The sequence below is a fragment of the Populus euphratica genome, unplaced genomic scaffold (genome assembly GCF_000495115.2).
Source record: "Populus euphratica unplaced genomic scaffold, PopEup_1.0 scaffold29.1, whole genome shotgun sequence".
NCBI classification, from domain to species: Eukaryota; Viridiplantae; Streptophyta; class Magnoliopsida; order Malpighiales; family Salicaceae; genus Populus; species Populus euphratica.
Window position 1 is genome coordinate 1,459,989 of NW_011499888.1, and position 20,202 is coordinate 1,480,190.

General features: G+C 35.0%; 4 protein-coding genes across 8 annotated transcripts; 2 read left to right on the top strand and 2 right to left on the bottom strand.

The window, feature by feature from the left end:
• The first annotated feature begins 5,249 nt into the window (after nucleotides 1-5,249).
• LOC105130830 (uncharacterized) lies at nucleotides 5,250-6,023 on the top strand. The gene has a single exon (XM_011033512.1). It carries the CDS (start codon nucleotides 5,250-5,252, stop codon nucleotides 6,021-6,023), a length of 774 nt encoding a protein of 257 aa, XP_011031814.1.
• An 856-nt stretch (nucleotides 6,024-6,879) lies between these two features.
• LOC105130808 (nucleolar complex protein 2 homolog) lies at nucleotides 6,880-12,567 on the bottom strand. Of its 4 annotated transcripts, none has more exons than XM_011033488.1 (14): nucleotides 12,459-12,567; nucleotides 12,252-12,373; nucleotides 12,100-12,160; nucleotides 11,767-11,875; nucleotides 11,614-11,665; nucleotides 11,421-11,515; nucleotides 10,998-11,066; nucleotides 10,206-10,694; nucleotides 9,636-9,935; nucleotides 9,154-9,477; nucleotides 8,741-8,947; nucleotides 8,070-8,159; nucleotides 7,870-7,967; nucleotides 6,880-7,274 (listed from the first exon to the last, which is right to left on the bottom strand). In XM_011033488.1, the coding sequence occupies exons 2-14, from the start codon at nucleotides 12,358-12,360 to the stop codon at nucleotides 7,175-7,177; spliced, it is 2,103 nt and encodes a 700-aa protein (XP_011031790.1). In that variant the 5' UTR covers nucleotides 12,361-12,373; nucleotides 12,459-12,567; the 3' UTR covers nucleotides 6,880-7,174. The 4 variants fall into 4 exon arrangements, with proteins under 4 accessions (XP_011031790.1, XP_011031791.1, XP_011031792.1 ...); XM_011033489.1 differs by having other exon boundaries at nucleotides 12,455-12,563; XM_011033490.1 differs by having other exon boundaries at nucleotides 10,206-10,691; nucleotides 12,252-12,567.
• A 99-nt stretch (nucleotides 12,568-12,666) lies between these two features.
• Nucleotides 12,667-13,888, top strand: LOC105130809 (mitochondrial import inner membrane translocase subunit TIM14-1). 2 transcript variants are annotated; one of them, XM_011033491.1, is made up of 3 exons: nucleotides 12,667-12,850; nucleotides 12,952-13,130; nucleotides 13,234-13,888. In XM_011033491.1, exons 1-3 carry the CDS (start codon nucleotides 12,848-12,850, stop codon nucleotides 13,391-13,393), a joined length of 342 nt encoding a protein of 113 aa, XP_011031793.1. In that variant the 5' UTR covers nucleotides 12,667-12,847; the 3' UTR covers nucleotides 13,394-13,888. The 2 variants fall into 2 exon arrangements, with proteins under 2 accessions (XP_011031793.1, XP_011031794.1); XM_011033492.1 differs by having other exon boundaries at nucleotides 13,237-13,888.
• A 375-nt stretch (nucleotides 13,889-14,263) lies between these two features.
• On the bottom strand, nucleotides 14,264-17,807 carry LOC105130810 (cyclin-L1-1-like). Its single transcript, XM_011033494.1, has 9 exons — nucleotides 17,672-17,807; nucleotides 17,282-17,438; nucleotides 17,076-17,157; nucleotides 16,799-16,939; nucleotides 16,507-16,676; nucleotides 15,522-15,792; nucleotides 14,809-15,229; nucleotides 14,633-14,668; nucleotides 14,264-14,540 (listed from the first exon to the last, which is right to left on the bottom strand). The coding sequence occupies exons 2-9, from the start codon at nucleotides 17,431-17,433 to the stop codon at nucleotides 14,470-14,472; spliced, it is 1,344 nt and encodes a 447-aa protein (XP_011031796.1). The 5' UTR covers nucleotides 17,434-17,438; nucleotides 17,672-17,807; the 3' UTR covers nucleotides 14,264-14,469.
• Nucleotides 17,808-20,202: the final 2,395 nt, after the last annotated feature.

The window sequence follows — 20,202 nt, forward strand, 5'->3', positions numbered from 1 at the left end:
TGATGGCCGGTTCGGTTCCAAAACTATGGCAAAAACAATCAAGATGAAAATAAAAGGTCTAATCATCCCAGGGAAACAAAATCGTGTAACTACCGAAAACACGATTTTTTCTTAAAAAATTTACAAATACAGCAATCATTTTTTAAAAAAATCTTATCATCCAAGCAAGAACAAATCTTACAGAATCCAACACAAACGAAATCCTTTTAGATCTGTGTAAACAATTTCATACAAGATGAAAAAGGACACTAACTATCAAATTTCAAGCAGAACAAAACTTAAAATTCTAGATTAAGACCGACAAACCGATCACAAAACTTCGACAAATGAACCAAATTAGTAACATGAGACTTAATTAGACACCAATCAGCAATTAATATCGCAATCTTGATTAAAACACAATAGCAAACAGAGAGACTATAAGGATGCACAATAATCTGACCTTAGCCGCGAGAGAGATGAGAAGCTGAGTAGCAATGGAGGTTGGAGCAGCTAAGAGAGAGTGTAGTGTTTGAGATATTTACGTTAATTACCATACGATAACTTTTCGTTCCGAAATGTCCTCAATATAAATTTAGAATACCTGATATATCCTTCTATTACTTTTCTCTCGATCTCACTCGCAGAAACCCGCGAATAACTACTGATCGGGAAATGGAAATAGTCGTTACCTTGAGATTGCAATCACGCGCTTTGGGAAAGCGTATGAGTGCGTAGAAATGTTTGTGTCCACATTCCGGCAAGGAAACGGCAGGTGCATAGAGAAGAGAATACCAAGGGAAAATTTCAGAGAAACGGGAAAATGCGCGCTGCCAAGGGCAGGTCGACAACGACGTCGTGTTGTGTGCTCAGTGAAGTGATAACTGGAAGAGTTAAAAGTTAGATGGTTAAAAAGATTTATTTTCTCAATTTGAACTTTGAGATCAAAATCTAGAGGAGTCCATTCCTTTAACTGATGTAAGAACATGTCTTGAAAATTGTCATTAAAAAAAAAAATGATTTTAATTGATACACGAGGAGGCGTTCGAGGATGTTCTGATGTGCGGTAAAAGATTTAAAATTAAAAAAGATTGGAAGTAGTTTTTATATACCTTTGTGACATTGATAAAATCTCCAAAATGACTAAAAGATTTGCCACCTATGAACTCGTGTAATTTCCATGTCGTTTTGGCAGAAACGGTCAAGTACAAAAAAAAAAAAAAAAATCCCAAACGCGGAGCATGACGGTCCATTTTATGCGTCGCGAAGCGGAAAGCCAATCACACAGGTGAGTTCCTTGAAAAGGTGATACAAATCCCACCACCTGCTCTGTTTATTCCCATTTTACTTGGATATCTATGGATGTTATGACGCGGTATTTCATTAGCAGAAGTTATTTTTTATTTTTTAAATTTTATTTTTGATATTAATATATTAAAACCATGAATATATAAAAAAATATTAATTTGAACTTAAAAATTTTAAAAATATAAAAACAAACATGCTATAAAAGTTTTTTTGAAACATTATTTCAACCATATTTTTAAAAAAATTAAATTTTTATTTAAAATTATATATTTTTGGATTTTTTTATGTGCTATATAATATTTTAAAATTAAAAAATTATTATTTTAATATATTTTTAAAAAACAAAACTTTAAAAAATAATTACCATCATATTTTCAAATATCTTCGGGTTTTTTTCTGTGAAGAATGGGCCAATGCTGCATCTATGGCTCAGTCCTTAGGCAGCAGCATCTTTTGTGGAATGGTCATAACTAACTTGTAAAGGAGAAACAGTGGTAAGTAGCAGCTGAAACAGAACAGAATCTAGAGAATTTAGACAAACTAGAAAATACGAAGAAGAGTTCCATCTTCCCATCAAACGTATCATACTCTTCCAATAAATCAACTGAGAGAGAGCTTGTGCAAGAAGCGATTCCTCACCAGATATAAAGAAGCAAGAAAAGAGTTATCATCTTGAGAGTACTGAAAAAGGGCTTGCAAGTAGGACAATAAGTGTTGATAGGTATGGTTCATCAATGAGCGAGAAATCAAACTTGTCACCCCTTGTGAAGTCAGGACGTCATAAATCAACAGAGAGAGCTTGTGCAGGAAGCTTTTGTCCTGGAACATTTCTGGGTCTTTATTAGTTTTATAATCTTTATACTGCTGATTCTTTTCCTTTTGCATTACAAGGAAAAAGCATGTGAAACCAGCCAACATGCAACTAGCAGAAAGAATTTTGAAGCTCCTGGCACAAACATCTTAATCTGTTCAACTATAAGTGTTGAATGAATCGTCCCACCGATCAATCGTTCTAGGGGTTGACTGAATTCAAAAGTCATTAAATTAGTTAGCCAATTCATTGGATCTAAAGGATTTTTTTTTTGTTAAACAGGTTGCGACTAACTCTGTTCAAATTTACTAATTACTACTATAAAGAGGTATGCATCTACTATCTCCCTTTTACGTACGAAGAGGAGTTATGCGCCGAATCACAGGAAATATTCAGAGTGTTTTTGGGTAAATTAGAGAAGATAAAGTTAGGGCTAGCATGATCTTATATCGATTTTTCTCGTATTTGGTTATGACATTATATACAAAGAGCCTCGCATAAGTTGCCTCTGACTTCACTTTTTATCTAAAGGTTGCTGAGTTACATGATCTAAGGAGACCGAATGGAGTTTATGTAATAATTTCTTGGATATTTTTTTTTTTAAGGAAAAAAATGATAATTTAAAATGAATGAGAATATTAATGAAAAATATATAGCCCTATTGTGTCCGATGTTACGAAATTTCTTTTTGCTTAGTTGATAATAGTTTTATTTCCTATAGTTCCATTATTTATTCCTCTTATTTGTTATTGGGAATTAGGGTTAGAAGGAAAAGGTAAAGAAAATCAATAAGTTTTTTTTCTTTTTGCTAGGGTGAGTAAAAAAATTAAAAAACTAATTAAACTGAAAAAACAAGAAATAAATAATAAAAAAAGAAACCATGAAAAAAACCTATTAAACTAATTAAAATTTTAAATTAAATCAAACTAAAAATAATCATCATATTTTTTATTGGCAGAGAGAAGCCATGGGAAATCGAGATAATTTTTTCACACAGAGGTTTTTTTGGATACAAACCAATTATTCTGTGAGCATAAAGAGAGGAGATGTGACTTTATCTTAGAGGACATTAATTTCCTAGCTCGCGTTATGTAATGTCATCAAAAAGATTTCTAATGTAAAAAAATTTAGTTATTAAGAAATTATTTTATATTATTACTAAATTCAATTCAAATATTGTTTTTATTTTTTATCTAGTGTGAGTTTAAATTAACATATATACAAGTTATTTTAACTTGATCAAGTTGATTTGATGGATTTTTTAATAACTAAATTTAAAAACAAGATAACATATATGTACAAGTTATTTTAACTTGATCTAGTTAACTTAACGGATTTAAAAATAATTTAAATAATTAGTAAAAACTTGTTTGATTTTTAAAAAAATCAAGATAACATATTTTTTTTTTTAATGTTGACACGATGAAGTACTAGATTAATATGGACTTCATGATTTAACTTATCGAACCTATAATTAGATCATGAACTTTATTCAATTTAAAAATATTTTTTTATAAAAACTATTTTTTATTTAATGATATAATAACAAAAATAAATATTTATAAAATTAAACACTAACTAAATATAATAATGTTTATTTAAAATTATAATAATTTCAAAGAAAATCAATTATAATAATTATTTCAAAACTAATAAAATATTGAATGAGTGAGTTGAAAGAAAAAATCCCAAAAAATTTTAAAAAAGAAGAAGGTGGCGTTCATATGAACCCCAAGGGGGTGGAAAAAACCCAAAATTTTTTAAGTATAATAGTTAATAGTAGGAAATCACGTAGATAATTAAATTAACATAACCAATTATATTTAAAACGTTAATATTGTCATTAATTTTGTTATATTCTCCAGCAACGAAAACGAGTGACATAAAACCATATTTTTTGGTCAATGCATTAGACAATTGGCACAGCATAATCTTTTTATCATTGAATATATATTTCTCTAGAACTATTAATTGTTTAGTAATTAAGATGTCCAAATACCATCCCTTAAGAGCACTCTTACTCCGTGCATTCGTTGCACTTTATATATACATATAATGGTGTTGATATTAATTGAATGGTAAAATTGGCAACGATCTGCTCTTAAAATTAACTAACAGTACTCTGCAACTTTCATTGTTTAAAAATCCTTTATTTATATTTTTATTTATTTTTATTTTTGTGGTAAAATATCAACTAACAAGAAGGTTACCTCCGCATACTCATTTCCCAATTCCTTCATTTTCAGATGATAACAATGACGACATATTAACTTGATAGCCAAGAAAAAAACTAATGGTACGTACCCAGAAGAAAAATACTTGCTGACCAAGAATATCTTGATGTGTCCATCGACTTTCTAGATCTCAACACGTTCCACGTGGAAGACACAGTAGCAATTAAGTGCTAAGGGCGAGTCAGGGCAGAGACCCACAAGTTTAAATGGGTGTTTAATTGGAGTATTTTATATTTTGGTATTCTTTTTGAAGTGTATTAAAATAATATATTTTTTATTTTTTTAAATTATTTTTTAACATTAAAGAGGGGGTGTGGGGGTTCACGCAGAATTTATGGCCCCGTGTGTGCCTACCAGACTACCAATTGGGTCCTGAACTACGCATATATCACTCTCACAGCACGCGAAAGCTCCACATATCCTCCTATTTTCTTTTCTAAAAAAAGACATCTACGTAGAGACAGGCGTTGTGTCCTAACTAACCACTAAAAATATTCCAAGTTCCAACAAGCCGACCCTGGAAATGCATGTTGCGAAAGCTTTAATCAACCTCTAGAAAAACTTGAAGCTCGGGACAATTAAACCTGTTTTGTTCATCGATATTGACCGCCTGCTCTTCTAGAAGGAGTTTCTAAGATCAAGAATTGTATTAATATTCTCGATACTTTCTACTTTCTTTTACTTCATCTTCTTTGTTCTTTGCCCTCTAGAAGCCGCCCCCACTCCTACACAACCTATTTTTAAGCAAAATGTCAAAGCATCTTTCCCCTCAAGCTCCTGGCTTATATATAGTCGTGACAACTTGGCCAGTTTTTCTCATCAATCTACAGCAAAGCCATTTACAAACTTCCTTCAAGAGTCTTTTCTTAGTTCTCTGTGGAACCCTCAAGTTTTCTTGCCGTTGCTTGATATTCACCATGGTTGCAAAAGAAACGAGCCTTCATCAAGTACCGGTACATGACAACAGTGAGTTGCAAGATTTTGATGATGCAGCAGAAACACTGTCTCTCTGTGATCTTCCGCTAAATGGTTATGCTTCTAATTGGGATGGCTTCGCCAGAGAAGATGAAAGCTTGGATTCATCTTTTGATCAAGATTTCTTCGAGTTCTTCAGCGAAGACTTCACCGCCTCTAATATTTATCCCAAAGATGAAATCATCTTCTGTGGAAAGCTCATTACTTGCAAAGGAGAAGCAGTAGCTGAAAAAACACAGAATCTGGAAAGCACAAAGAAAGCTAAAAATACCAAGAAGAGCTTCATTTTCCCATTGAAATCATCCTCTTCCAACAAGTCAAGGGCCACATCATCAAAACAGCTACAGGAAAAGAGTGACAAGACTTTGCAAGAGCCTTTATCAGAGAATCATGGGTTCGCAACAAGGAAATGCGATGATAGGTATGACTTTTCGATGAAGAAGGTATCAATACTAGGTACCCCAACGAAGCCAAGATGGTACTTTTTGGCATTTGGAGTTGGAAGACTTCCAATGGAGATGGAGCTAAGGGATATCAAGATGAGGCAGGGCAAGAAGAGCCCATCGAGGATGATTCAATCTGAAAAGGTGATTGAAACGAGTAGTGGGAATAAGAGAGGGAAAGGATCGTGGAGTTTGCTTAGGGTTTTGGGGTGCAACAGTCATCATTCCAGTGCTCGGGCAAAGGCATCACTTGGTTGTGCACCAATTGTGTGAGAGGTCAGCGGAGTCCTGGCAGCATGTATAGTGCAGCAGGCCAAAATTGACCGTGTAGTGAAACGCAACAGAAAAACTAAGATGACCTTTTTTGTAGTCACAGACGGGTGTCATTTGTTGGTGGCTAGCTCCCAAGCATTCAACAGGGACCTAGGGATGACGAAAAGGCTAAAAACAATTCAATCAGAGACGCCCATCGCCTTTAAAATTTTGTTCCCAGGGAACGCGTGAACATGGCTTAGATAATAATTTTTTAAGTGGATGTGTATGTGTGTGTGTTGTGTACAATATACATGTTTTCCCACTTGTTCTAATATTGATCATTAATTACAGGATGTCATAACACATTATAATGCCCCGGCCAGCATAGAAGTTGCCCTTGCCCGTGGTCCAAGAACCCCAAAGATGAGTACTGGTTAAGGAAAAACTAAAACGAGCAAAATTGACTTCAAGTGACAGTATAATTTATGAAGAAAGGGGCTAGCAAAGTAAACAGCTTGCAAGCATCTGTTTTCGTTTATTGCTGCTCCCAAAAGTGCCATCCACTAATGGAGCACAATAAGATCTAGAAATATTATTACACAAACGTGAAACTATTTAAAAGATATATATATAGTGCTTTCCATGTCATGGAAATAGAACAGCAGTTTCATGCACGACCATAGTTGTATGAGATGGCCGCTTCAATTATGTTTCAATGTCTAATTAATATATTAGCCACGAACAAAATAATATGATACTGACCAAATGTTAGCCATCATTGTTCACGTAATGCAAGAAATGACATGAACATTTGATGGGCTTCATATCTTTATCGCTTAGTTCGAACTTCACTAGCTTGGACAATCAAACTCTCTTTAGACAGCAAATATTAACCCAAAACTTTATCTAGTTTTCTTCTCGTAAACATGATGAACAAGATTCACCGAGGATTCGTCAGACCTAACATCTTACAATCTAAACAAAAATGAACTTGAACCCTGTTTGAAGATCAGAATGTCTTTTAAGGCTAAATAAGACACGGTTCAAATTTGCTGTGAGACACTGTAATTGAGGTTTTTATGATCTTACAAACATAAAACATGGTGGTAGGAAAGCTGAAGTTCTTCCATTTCTCTCCACTGTTTACATTGCATCGAAATAGTTCTAATTTAATGTGAATTTCCTTCAGCATTAACAGCCAAATCCACATTCATTGCGTTCTTTGGAGTTTGTTGCCTCTTTCCTTTTGTTTTCTTCTGCTCCAGGAAGCTACAGAAAACATCAGTTTTAGTTACCACAAACCAAAGCCCTTCTCAAGTTTGTTATTATATATCATAGTCAAATACAGATTTATTAGAGAATGCAGAGATTTACAATGTTGCAGCTACAAGGGGGCATGCTCGCAATGGTGAGCCAATGCAGTGACTATATTGCGTGGCAATCCTAGTAGAAACAACTACACTGGGCCTGACCCAGCATTACCTTATTTCTTCTGCTCTTGGCCTAACACGACTGGGATATTGGAATCTCAATTAAATAAACCAAATCCAATTTGAAAACAATTGGCATCTCCTTTTCCAGATGTCATTGAATATCAACATAAAAAAATCTGGCATTGAGCGACAGAATGACTCAATTATCAGTTCAGTTTGATTCAAAATGGGAACAGCCCACCCCAACTAGTAACTTAGCATTCAGTTCAACATCTGTACAGGCCCAAATATGTCAATATACGCCTCATTCATTTGCATCATGATTATTTAAGCGGGTTTTCATAGCAGGGATAAGATGCCTAAAAAACTGACACCATCACAGCACAAGCCATTCGGTGCAGTAGATTTCATAGCAGGGATAGAGGGCACACCTTATTTTTCCATTCATAAGCAGATTTCTGGAACCAGCCTTTTCAATTACACTCGTGTAATATTTTGTAAATGGAGCATTGCCACCGCACTTTTCAAGCTGCACAGTAACCAGAAATCAAATTTAGAACAAGTGACATCCACTGAGTCCTACAAGAGAATAGGTCACAGATGGATGCATAGAAAAAGGAGGGGGGCAAACCTGAAGAAATGATTCAACAGATTGCTGATCATTTGGAGAAAAAGTAACCTCATCTCTCTTCTTCCGGACAAACTCAATGTTCTGCTCTACCTACAGTTAAAAACAAGTATGAGAAATAGTGTTATGTGAATCATACATCCTTCTAAGAATAGCAATAAAGCACTGCTGAATACCAATGATTATGGTTAAATTTAACATAATCAAAATTAAGGAATTTCCCATTAAGGTGCTGAAAACATATTGCCACCACAAGGATTGCAATCACAACCCAGAGCTTTCAAACAAATATGCCAACATGTAATATAAACTAAGCTTCAACCTCTTAAGAAATCCTTTTTGTTTGACTAGGCTCAATGATTTACAACTCAGGATCTCGCCATGCCCAGAAAGCCCTAGATACTCAGCTTAAAGAACCAAGTGGCCAGGCAGGAAAGCTTCTTGTCTCTCAACAAAAGCCTGAGTGCTAAGCGAGCCCATTACTTATATTGACTTGGATTCACAGAGATCTCTAAAACATATCTATAATGCCTGACTATTTTCCTCCTATACTAACTACCAAATTCCTATGAACCATTTCCCAAGAGCAATCTCAAAAGTAGATTGTAGCGTGTTTAAACTTTCTTAACTATGATATAATCTAACACCTTACTCTATGAAAAGAAATCATTTACCTGATCAATAAAACGCTTCACCACACGCCGTAAACTCTCAATAGTAGTCATCTCATGGAATTTCCTCAAATAGATGAGTGGAATGGTTGCAAGTTCAGGAAATGATATGTGATAACTCCATTGAGCAAAGTGCACCGCCAACAGCTCAATGGCTGAAAAAACACACTCATCCTGGAAGTTTCGAGATTTTAGCCAATGCTTTGGCAACTACAAAGGAAACAACCACCATCAGCTTAACCATGCATGCAGCACACTTAATGCCAGAGAGTTAACAGGTGGATTTTAAAAACCAACTGATTGATAGTAAAAGAAATCAAGAATAAAAGGTTTGAACACATATCATAGAGCTAAACAGCCTCGCCATGTAAGCCACATAAGAAAACGGCCTCAGGATAAGTAAAATTTGTACTGACCTTGACCGCAGATGAAAAGCTGAAGTCCTTTCCAGGTTTCGAACTCTCCTTGCCTATTTTATATTCCAAAATATCCAGCACTAATGATGTAACTGGGATGAAAACTCCACTAGATTCAGAGAGAGTATTCAACCATTGGATGCATTTAACTCTTAAAGGCATGTATCTTGGTCCTGGAAACAGGACAGCTACTCCATTTATGATCTGAATTATTGTATAAAGCAGAGGCTGCAGATCATAATCATGTATATTCAAAGAAATAAATGCAACCCACAGATCTACAGAGTTAGCATACTGCCAACTGCATATCTTCTTTACTGCTTCCTGCATAAAAGCAACATTTCAACACGGAATTTTGATCAATTCACTCTTTAAAAGTTGGAAAATAAAGTACGAAAATCAGCAATGCAACCAAGGACAGATGTAAAACGATGTTAGGATTAAACAAAACAAGGTACCAGTATAGCTTTCTGAGTGAATACCTTCTTAGTTCGTAAACCAAGCTGCAATATCTTGGCAAGTTGCTGGATAGAAACCATTGCCTTGCTATAAGCTTTCTGCAGATCTTGAGAGCATAGCTCGATGAAGGAGCTTTTCAGAAATTGTTGATGCTTAAACAGAACTGGCTCCACAAACTTGCAGTGGTCAATAATAGCCTTGTATGCTTTAATCATGCAGGTTTCAAAGCAATTTGAGTTAAACACAACAGCCACATCTTTGATGATGAGAAGTGAGCATGCTGATAGAGTTCCTTTGCCCGTTGCCCATAAATGAACTGATATCTGCATACAATTCCAAGTCTTGGTAAGGCACAACCGCTTAAAGCATAAGATTGACAAATTCACAAGAAGTACTGAATAACGCTAAGGTCTGAAATTCCTAAGAGTTAAAGACCCTAACATCCAATATAAAGCAAATTTGTGCATTAATTGTGCAAGCCTTGGTAATAAACAAATTAGACAAGAAAGGAAGATGCTATTATCATAATCCCCAGAAAATTGGTTTCTTAGTTGCATTAGTTACAAATTTGAAACATTCTAGGATTAACATACCTTGATGAGTCTGCCTAGTAAAGGAGGAAAGGCAGCAAAAAATACTATAGAAGCTTTGAGTCTGGTTAAGGCGAAGGCTAATATCTGAGAATCAGTAACCACATTTAGGAGAAACAGGGTACTTCTCAAGTAAGACTTGACTACTGGCTTCAAAGTTTTCCATTTGGAAGTATTCTTCAGTTCCAAGATGGCCTCTTTCCTATCATTGGAGCCTGATATTCCCAGAATTTTACGAAATATATTATCAGCCTCTTGGAGCATGAATGTCAAGATCTTGCAAAAAGTGTGGCTGTCTTCAACAATGGTGGGTGATTCAGATCCATAGTGGCAGGCAGCCCTGTACCCGTTTAATAGCCTTACAAAAGCAGGAACATTATTCTGCTCCTTGACTAGTTCACACAAAGAATCAAAAGTAGAGCTACTCAAATTCCCCATTTTATTTGTGGACTCCCTGCCATCCTCATCAGACTCTTCTTCATCTGAAAACTGCTGTGAAGGAAGAGATGGTTAAAACTTGATAAAGGGGGGTTAAAAAGATACAACAGACACAAACCAGATTGAATATAAGGTTCAATGACTGGAAATTACAAACTTTGATGGAGGGAGAAATTTCTTGTCTTAGAACAGATCATATGGAGAGTAATATAGATGACAGCTACATATATAAACATCTAGTAGTCATAAGATAGATATACAAGCAAGTGGAGCTTGGAATTTGCAAAAAAAATCCACACCTTTAATTTCTCAAGATATTAAGAGTCCTGGAAAAAAAATTAAGACTTCATAGCTTACATTTTCCTCATCCCTTAATGTCTGCAGATGTTCCTTGTTGCTTTCCAAAAACTTCGCAAATTCTGGATCCTGTCAAATTTTAAGTGACAAAGTTTAGTTGAATCTCTACATAATGACAGTAAATTCATAAAATGGATTCTGCTGCCTAGCAGACATTTTAAGTGCAGAAACTAACAAGAGAAACTCAATACCAAAAAACTATCACAGATTCCAGACAAATGGTCCAAGCCTAAATGGGTTTGTAGGATAAAACGAGATTCCCTATCACAATTAGATTATGATAGGTTTAGATTTTAGCACTCAAAAATTTTAGAGTCAACCAACAAACTGAAGTTCTAACTTTATATGAAAAACATTACTCAAAATCTTATAAATCCTTTGAAAACTCTATTTTGAGATAATAAAAAATTATGATTTGATCACCTTGGCTTTCAAGTTGCTCAGCCTTTTCATTTTCTTTGCCAGTTCTAAATGAATTTCCTTGTTCTGCACCGATAAATCACCACCACCATTGTACTCTGCATGCAAATTACTAAAAACATAAATAAAAGGGGCAAATTAAAATTAAAAAAAAAAACAATAAAAATACCAGAGAAACTGGTGATGGTATCCTGACCTTCCAGATGATTCTCAATTCTAGTTTCACCATTATATGAACAACTTGTATCCTGGTAAGTTACCATGACCAACAATGTTAGAAACACCTTGCAAAGGACATGTGCCAAATTAAGTTTAACAAAAACAAAGTTGGCATAACATAATTCAAAACCTCAGATAAATATCCGTCACTATCTGAATCATCCCCATCCATATCACTACCATCTTCACCAAATACGGCATCAAGGGAAATATCCTTAAAATCTTCAACTTCATTGTTTCTGCATACAAAATAAATCAATAAACAACCCAATTCTCAAGATCATTCTCCTATGTAAGCAAACAAGCATAGACAGACAAATATAATATCAATTAGAAGCAGATGAACTATTTAAGAGAAACCCTTAATCATATCTTGAGAGCAAAACAAAATTAAACTCAATCTTTCACGGTCAAAACAATGCGCCTAATCCCTGCAGCATTAATTTGCACCTGCTTTCTTTACCTTCCACTATACTTTTCTTCTCTTTCTTCATCGGAATCTTCAGCTTGAGCTCTCTCATCTCCTAAACCAATAATTACCCAACAAATTCAAGCTACAGCAACAACAAAAGCAAAGAACGCAACGAAAGTAACAAACAGCAAAGGTAGACATACTTTTAGAAGCTTTCTTTTTGAAGAAAGACTTGACCTTCCTCTGCCTTTTAAGCACTGACTGTAAATTCTTCTTTGCAAACTTCCTTGCTTTCTTTCCTAGTTTCCCCATTCCTTTCCTTTCCCTGCCCAAAAATATCACCAAAATCTCTACAAAAGAACACAGAGAACTTCAAAAGGAAAAGAACCCAGAAAGCACTTTATGCCTACTTCAAGAATTAACAAGCTTGAGCTCTTGGGTTTTGGTGGCTTTCAAGACTTGGAGAATAGCAGTGAAGTACCAGGGCAAATGAAAAAGGAGAGGGTTTAGGTGGGTTTTTACGTCTGCTTGGAAATAAATATAACCCTAGATATTGTGGGCCGTAGATGTGGCCTGGTCCATTTTAAACAAAATAAAAGCACGTAATCACCAAAATGTCCTTTGGTTGTGCAACACCTGGCAGTGAATGGTTGGGACTGTAAAGTGCCACAGAAACTGGGAGATGCACGCAATCAGCGAGAAGCTCTTTCACTGTTTCTTCTTCTTCTACAGAAAGCTTTGAAGAGTTTTTAGCAGTATTCATTCTCTCTATTTATTACTATTTATAAATTTTAAAAAAATGGTGAGCGATTTGATTAGATTTTTCTCTGAAATAATTCTGGATTTGATCGATGGTTGAAATAATGATAGATGTGAAATTAATAATCATGGAGTGATTTTCAGGCGACGCCGTTTCTGGCTGGGCTAGCAATAGCAGCAGCAGCACTGGCTGGGAAATACGGGGTCCAGGCATGGCAATCATTTAAAGCAAGACCACCAAAGCCTAGAATACGCAAATTTTATGATGGAGGGTTTCAGCCTAAAATGACGAGAAAAGAAGCTGCTCTTATTCTTGGCATTAGGTAATTAATTTTTCTTATTATTCTTACTTGATGGATATTATTTGCTTGATTATCTTGAAATTATGATTAATAATTGAAGTTAGAAAGATGGGGTTTTTTTGAGCAGAGAAAATGCTGGAGCAGAGAAGGTGAAAGAAGCACATAGAAGAGTGATGGTAGCAAACCATCCTGATGCGGGTGGTAGCCACTACCTTGCTTCAAAAATCAACGAGGCTAAAGACGTGATGCTTGGCAAGACAAAGGATGGCGGATCTGCATTCTGATCTTTCTTCAACATGCCCTACTGCTTGCTCGCTGCCTGTTGCTCATAACACTGAATATAGGGTTTCTTTTCTTTTCAAAGCACAAGAAACTGTGAGTTACTGCAATGTGTGCTCTTCTTGCCTCTTCACTAGCCATTTAGTACTGTGGCTAGGAGTTCAATAGCTGCAAATCCTTCAGCGACGAGATTTGTTGCTGCAATTCTTGGTGATGATGACGATTAAAATGTGTATTCAGACATCTGTTACTTTTATTAGTTATCTTTGAGAGTCCAACATGAAGTATCTGGTTTACACCGAGCCTTCAACTGACGGTAAAATTGCTTGTGCGGTGCACTGCGGGTTGTTATTAGGAATTCAAGTTTCTTAACCTGCAGGAAGACTGGGTGCCCTACACCGCCTCTATGAGAAACGGATCGTTTGGTATGCAACAATTGTTATTTTTATCAGAACCTGTCAGACACCACATTTAATACAATAGCATGTTTTTTGTGGTCATATTAATGGCATCGCATGTTACTACCCCATATGATAATTCCCCTCCAATTTAACATGCCAGTACATGCAAGTAATCACTCGTCACTGAGTGTGAGTCCACGCTCCAATTTAACATGTCAGTATATGCAAGTAATCACTCATCGCTGAGAGTGAGTCCACGCTCTCACTTCAAAAGGATTCGCTAGCACTATAGCACAAGGGACGTTTAAGCCAATAGGCCAGCATCGGCATCCCCTCCTGTTAAAATGGGGTGGTTCGCCTGACCATAATGACATGATCACCTTGTCGTAACTTGAACAGAAAAGAAAACCCAGTGTTCGACATTTTTTTCACAAAAAAAGGACCAGTTCAAGTACAGCACAGATAGTGGTGAGGGAACTAGCATTATGGAACTCTTATGTTTTAGATCTCAATTTAACTGTAAACATGATGGTGTTTTCTTGCTCCTCTGTCATGTTGCAATGGGACAGACAGGATATGTTATAACACCTCAAAAAAAAAATTAATATACAAGTACTGTACTGGCAATCCCTGCTGCTACATCTCTAAAAAGGAAGTGTGCGCACATTCCAATGGCCAGTTCAAGCATATGAGTGGTGCCTATGCCGGTCCTTCTCCCTTGATGAATAGGAGGAACTGTGGTAGTCACGGTCTGAAAATGCAGAATGGTCCCAGATGAGAGGACTGCCATTTAACATCGAGAAAAAAAAAGATGGACCTCGTAAGAAAAGTTAAAATACATACCACGTGAGGAGTGATGCCTTGATTTCTCCGAGTGTCCTGCATTTAGATTAAAAGATCACATATACAATTAGAAATGTGTTATAAGAGTACTTAAAGTTGTATAAAAGTTTAAACAGAGAATTGCTAGCCCCCAAATTTAGTGTAACATCTGGACAAAACGGAACTTGGGAGCTGACCTGACTCTCTTCCTCTATCCTTTGAACGATGACGACCTCGATCCTTAGCCCTATCCCTGTCTCTTTCAATTTCATCACGCTCTCTTTCCCGGTCAGAATCTCTGCCCCTATCACGATCCTGGGCCTTTATTCTATCCCTCTCTCTTTCCCCCTCCCTGTCCCTGTCCCTGTCCCGTTCCTTGCTCTTGTCACCACTCGCTTCTGTTCTGTGATCAGACTTTGATCTTGGAATGAGCTCTTCTCTTGCTTCTCCCTCAGCGGGCTTGGATTCATCATCTGTTTTTTTAGATTCCTTCAGCTTGTCTAAGGCAACTTTTGTTATGTCCTTGGATCCGCCAGATTCAGCATTAACACCACTTGGAGCTGCCTTTGGTTCAGTTGAATTATTATTAGCTGGCAGGCTAGTAGCCCGTGGAATTTCCTATTCAAGAGCAGAAAAAATATAATTTCAGTCAATGGGTTTATATGATGAAGCATCCCTGTCTCAGATGAATATGAAGTAATCTCTACAATGCTTGCAGTTTCTACCCTTTTTCCTATCAAAACAACCGGGTTGTCTTTTTCTTTCTTACGGAAACAACAGCCATACTTGCTTTGTCACTAGGCAATATACCGCCTTTGATGACAAGGAGACAGTTGCAAATATTGTAAAAACCAAAAATTAAAAGGTTGATTTAGAATCAAATTGAGAAAAAAAGGAAATACAGAACCACCTTTGAAATCAGCTGCAATTGGGAATCTGAAGACTTGTTCGAAAAAGAAAAATCTCCATCCTTGCAGACTGATACATACTGTGCCTTAGGAAGGCTATATAGGTGAGCCAAAACTCTACAAACTTCATCAATCCCAGATTTCTCTGCATCAAATGCTTTCCACCATGGTGGATTCTCAGGAAGAGGTACTTGAAATCTACGAGCTGCAGCATATACAACACCGCAAGCCACAACTGCACTCTTGAAACGAACACACAAAGTTGTCCGCAAACTGCCAAGAGAATGGATTAATGTAGAAAAATACCAACAAGAAAGCACACTAGTAAGTCCCAGGAAAAGAAGATATACCAAACAAGCAATAACACCAAAATCCATTAATTTAAAACAGAAGCAGCGTCTGTTTTTTTAACCACCTTGTTGTGCAATTCTGTCTTGTACTAATAGCTTGAAGACATAAGCAACCAGGTAAGCCTATAAAAGATTGTAATTCATGCTAACTGTTACATCATAACTGGAGCTTATGTTATAAGTACTTGGCAATCTTTTTCACAGCAATTACAAGCCTTGAAAGATGATGCAATTGCTACAATTGATCTGAGGAAATAAGTTACAAGGGAAGAGGAACTTAAACTGATAGGATCCTGTCAAAAAGTAAATGCTCTTTTTATTGAGATCAGAATGACTATTTAATTATCAAGTGCAAAAAAGCAGTTATCTGAAAACTGACAACAGATAAGATATTTCACTAAGCAAGGAATATTATTTTATATCTGCTGTGGTTTTGTTTAGGGAATCCCTGCATCTGAACAAATAATTCTTAGTTCCAAAATTGATGGTCATGTTGAACATGATTTTTATTTTTATTTTTTCCGCAGAAAAAGCAACACCGCACAAATTCATCAAACTGAATATACAGACTACGCACATAAGACTCACAAAACAACTGTAGAATGATACAATCAAAATGTTTGATTCAGAGAAGTACCTATCATTAGCCAAGTTCCATGCTTCTTGTCTTAATTCTTGGGGTGTTCCAAGGGTCATTAGGTAGTTTGAAATGAATTTGTGGGGATGCTCAACATGACAAACAAAACCCATTTCCTTCAATATATGCCTCTCTGTTTTGCTCAACTCAATCTTCAACTCTGCAAACTTCTATTGACACAGAGAAAAAAGTCTTAAGTGCCTAACACCAGAAGGACTAAAACCAGCTATGAGCCAAAGGGAAGAGAATAATACTGAAGCATCTTATGCAAACGTGATACCATATTTCTAACCTTTGAATTCAGGTCCAAAAACTCTAAGGGTAAGTTTTCCCTCCTGCACTCCATTCTGTGGAAAACAATGATGACTTGCCTTGATTTCCTAGGGCTTTCCTCGAGTTTAGATGCAAGCCATACACAGCTAGCAGCAACTTTCTGCAAAATATTAGCACATCCTAAAAACATATTAGACAAATAAGTGGGAATTATAAAAATTGCATTGCTAGAACTAAATAAACCAATGCCCATCTCTCGTAAATTTAACACTGTAGGTGAAAATATCACTTCTAACCTTGACATTGAAACGGGCAAATGACTTCTTGCAATAGAATCGGTGGAATAAAACTTGACCGGTAGCCATCACAGCTTGAGGTCTTTGAGTATAAAAAATAATGAAACAGAAACAGATAGAACCAGTATGAGTAAAAGGCATCAACAAAAAACCCAGGAAAAAAAAAAACATGTGCAGTACATGATTAAGCAAAGAAGAGAAGATACAGTTTGAGTAAAATGCCGCTCTCTTGGATAAGATCACAGCCATAGATCCTAAGAGTTGTCTCCGTAGCCTCATCGATTCCATCTTTCCTTGACGGGGAGTTTTGTAGCTCATCATCAGTTAAATAGAAGTTATCAATCGCTGTGTAAATCATTGAAACTGCCACAAATAACCCAACTCAATTATGAATCTATAAATTCTGGCATGTTATTAAAAACCCATCTTTTTTTCCTGCTAAATACAGAAAAGAAGCATGCTTGCTAGTTGATTGGCTTTTATATTGTAGAGAATGCTAAAATTATCCCCAAGATTTCCTCAATTGTGGTGAGTTGCTTTATGCAGAAAACACAAAATTAAACCCAGATAGAGAGAAGACACAATCAGAGACTGACCTGAGATCGCTGGCGAGAAGATGAAGAGCGGCTGTAATAAACGAGAGAAGCTACCGGTGGGGGGTTAGGGCTTGTGATTTGTGAGGTTTGCAGGATGTTGGAATTTGATTTCTGCGCTTCGGCTTAAAACGGCTACGTTTCCTTTTAAAGAGGTTTTTGTGTTTTCGTTGATCAGGGCCGGTTGCATTTTCTGATTGTGGGCTTCGCTCTGTAAATTGAGCTGGATCTTCGTTATTGGGGTTTCACCTATATTTGCAGTTTTTTTAGTTTTTTAAATGTTTGATTGGGCCATGAGTCGTCCATGCAGGTGGCGTGATGCTTCATTGCCACGTGGAATATTTGTATAGCTACAAGTTAAGATCATGAGGGTTACATCTTGCATGTCAATCTAGGTTAATTACACTGTATAATTCAACTTGTAACTATTATATCGCATTAAAATTAAATTAAATTAAATTATTCATGTTGATTTTGGTGAAATGGTTGCATTTTTTTTCCTGAGAAAAGAGTATGAATTTCACTCTGAACAAAATATTTTTTTTCCTCCTTTTAAAGCCATCTTTTTTATTTATTTAGGTTTAATCAGTCATATCTGAATTGATTTGATTATCAATTTAATATGATTTAACCATTGATTTAGATATTGAATTATTTATTTTGTCTCGGATAAAAAAATCAATACCTTGTGCGTGGTGGATATTTGGGTGTGGTATTGTACGCCAATACCTTATAGGCAGTGATTATTTGCGTATGGTATTATGTTTAGGGTGTGTTTTGGTCTGGTGATATGAAAATATTTTAAAAAAATTAAAATATTTTTTTTTATTTTAAATTAATATTTTTATTTTTTAAAATTATTTCAACATATTAATATGAAAAATATTTTTTAAATATTTAAAAAAATATTTAAAAAAAATTATCAACATGTTCTCAAATAAAAATTAAATGTCCGGTCATGCCCTTTGTTCGACATGTAGTTATTTTGTTTTATTTTTTGTCGAGAGATCTCTAAACTTGCTCCCTTTGAAATCTGTGATATCTGCGAGGAATATTAATAATAATAATAATAATAATAATAATAAATGTTGATTTAGACTGGTAGGATTAGTAGCATTGATGAGAGTCCTTTGTAATAATGCATGAATATCTTGTATGTCTAGACGCTAGTGTCTATCAGGGATCTTCTTCGAGTTGTCATCGAGGTACATTCCTTTTTATTACATGAAGTGGGATAAAATCTTATCCTTGTTCCTGTGATCATCTAATCACTTTCGATTTCAATTTTTTTAATTACAGTAAAGAGGATAAGACTTCGGGTTAATTTTAATATTTCAGGTTGTTTGAGTTTCTAGATAGATTTTCTATAGTATATATATTTTATTTAGATGTTTTGAGATTAAAAATAATTTTTACAGGTGCAAGACACCTTGCTCAAGGGTGTTTTTAACATTAATATAAGTGTTTCAGTTAATTAAAAATTAAATTTTATAATTTATTTTAATTATATAAATAATTTATAATTTATTTAATTAACTATACACATAAAATTTCAATTTATAGTTTTTATTTATTAATGTAAAAAATATATAAAAAATGTTGATATATTTTTTTACATTAAAAATAAAATTATATGACACACAAGGAGATATAAGTCAAATAACTTTAGCAACAATATAAAATATATATTTTTTAGATTAACATGAAATTTACATGGAACTTGATTAATTTTATAAATTCTAAAATTAATGATTATGAAAATTTTTATTGATTTTGAGGTTTGTAAAATTTAAATTAGTAATTTTTAAAAAATAATTTTAAAATAAGTTTTTTTAATATGGTATTGAATAATATTTTATAATCAATTGACATCTCGTTCTAAATTATTTTTTCAAATAATTTAAAAAGTGTATTTAATGTATACTTGATTTTTTTATTTAAATGGATTTTTAGTATTTTTTTTATTGTCTAGACATATTAATATTAAAAAATTAAAAAAATATTATTTTAATAAATTTTCAAATAAAAAACATTTAAAAAATTAAAATTACCGTATCAAACACCGTGGAAATCCTTTCCACGTCAGGTGTTGGATGGATCTGCTCGGCTCGGCAGAGTTAAGAGCAATGGGTCTAGCAAATGAATGGCTGCAATATAGAATTCAAATTATGAAAAAACAAAAACAAAAACAACACTCAAAATTTGTATTTAAAAACCCAATGTGGATAGACATGGATTAGTACATTATCCACCAACAATCACAGTATACTGTTGGCACTCGGAATCTGATCCAAGTGTCGTCTTCCCCTTCCACCGGGTCCTCACGTCAGATTTTATCCATTTTTTTATCAATAAATATCCCAATATAAACAAGATCAAGCAAAGCAAACAGCAGTGGCAGCAGAAGTAATTTCCCCCCACTTTAATTTCACAAAAATTCAGAACACAAAACTATAACAATAAAAAACAAAAACCAAGCCAGAGGCCTATTCTTCCTCTTCCTTCCCTGCCACCAAATCCTCTCCCTCTTTCCC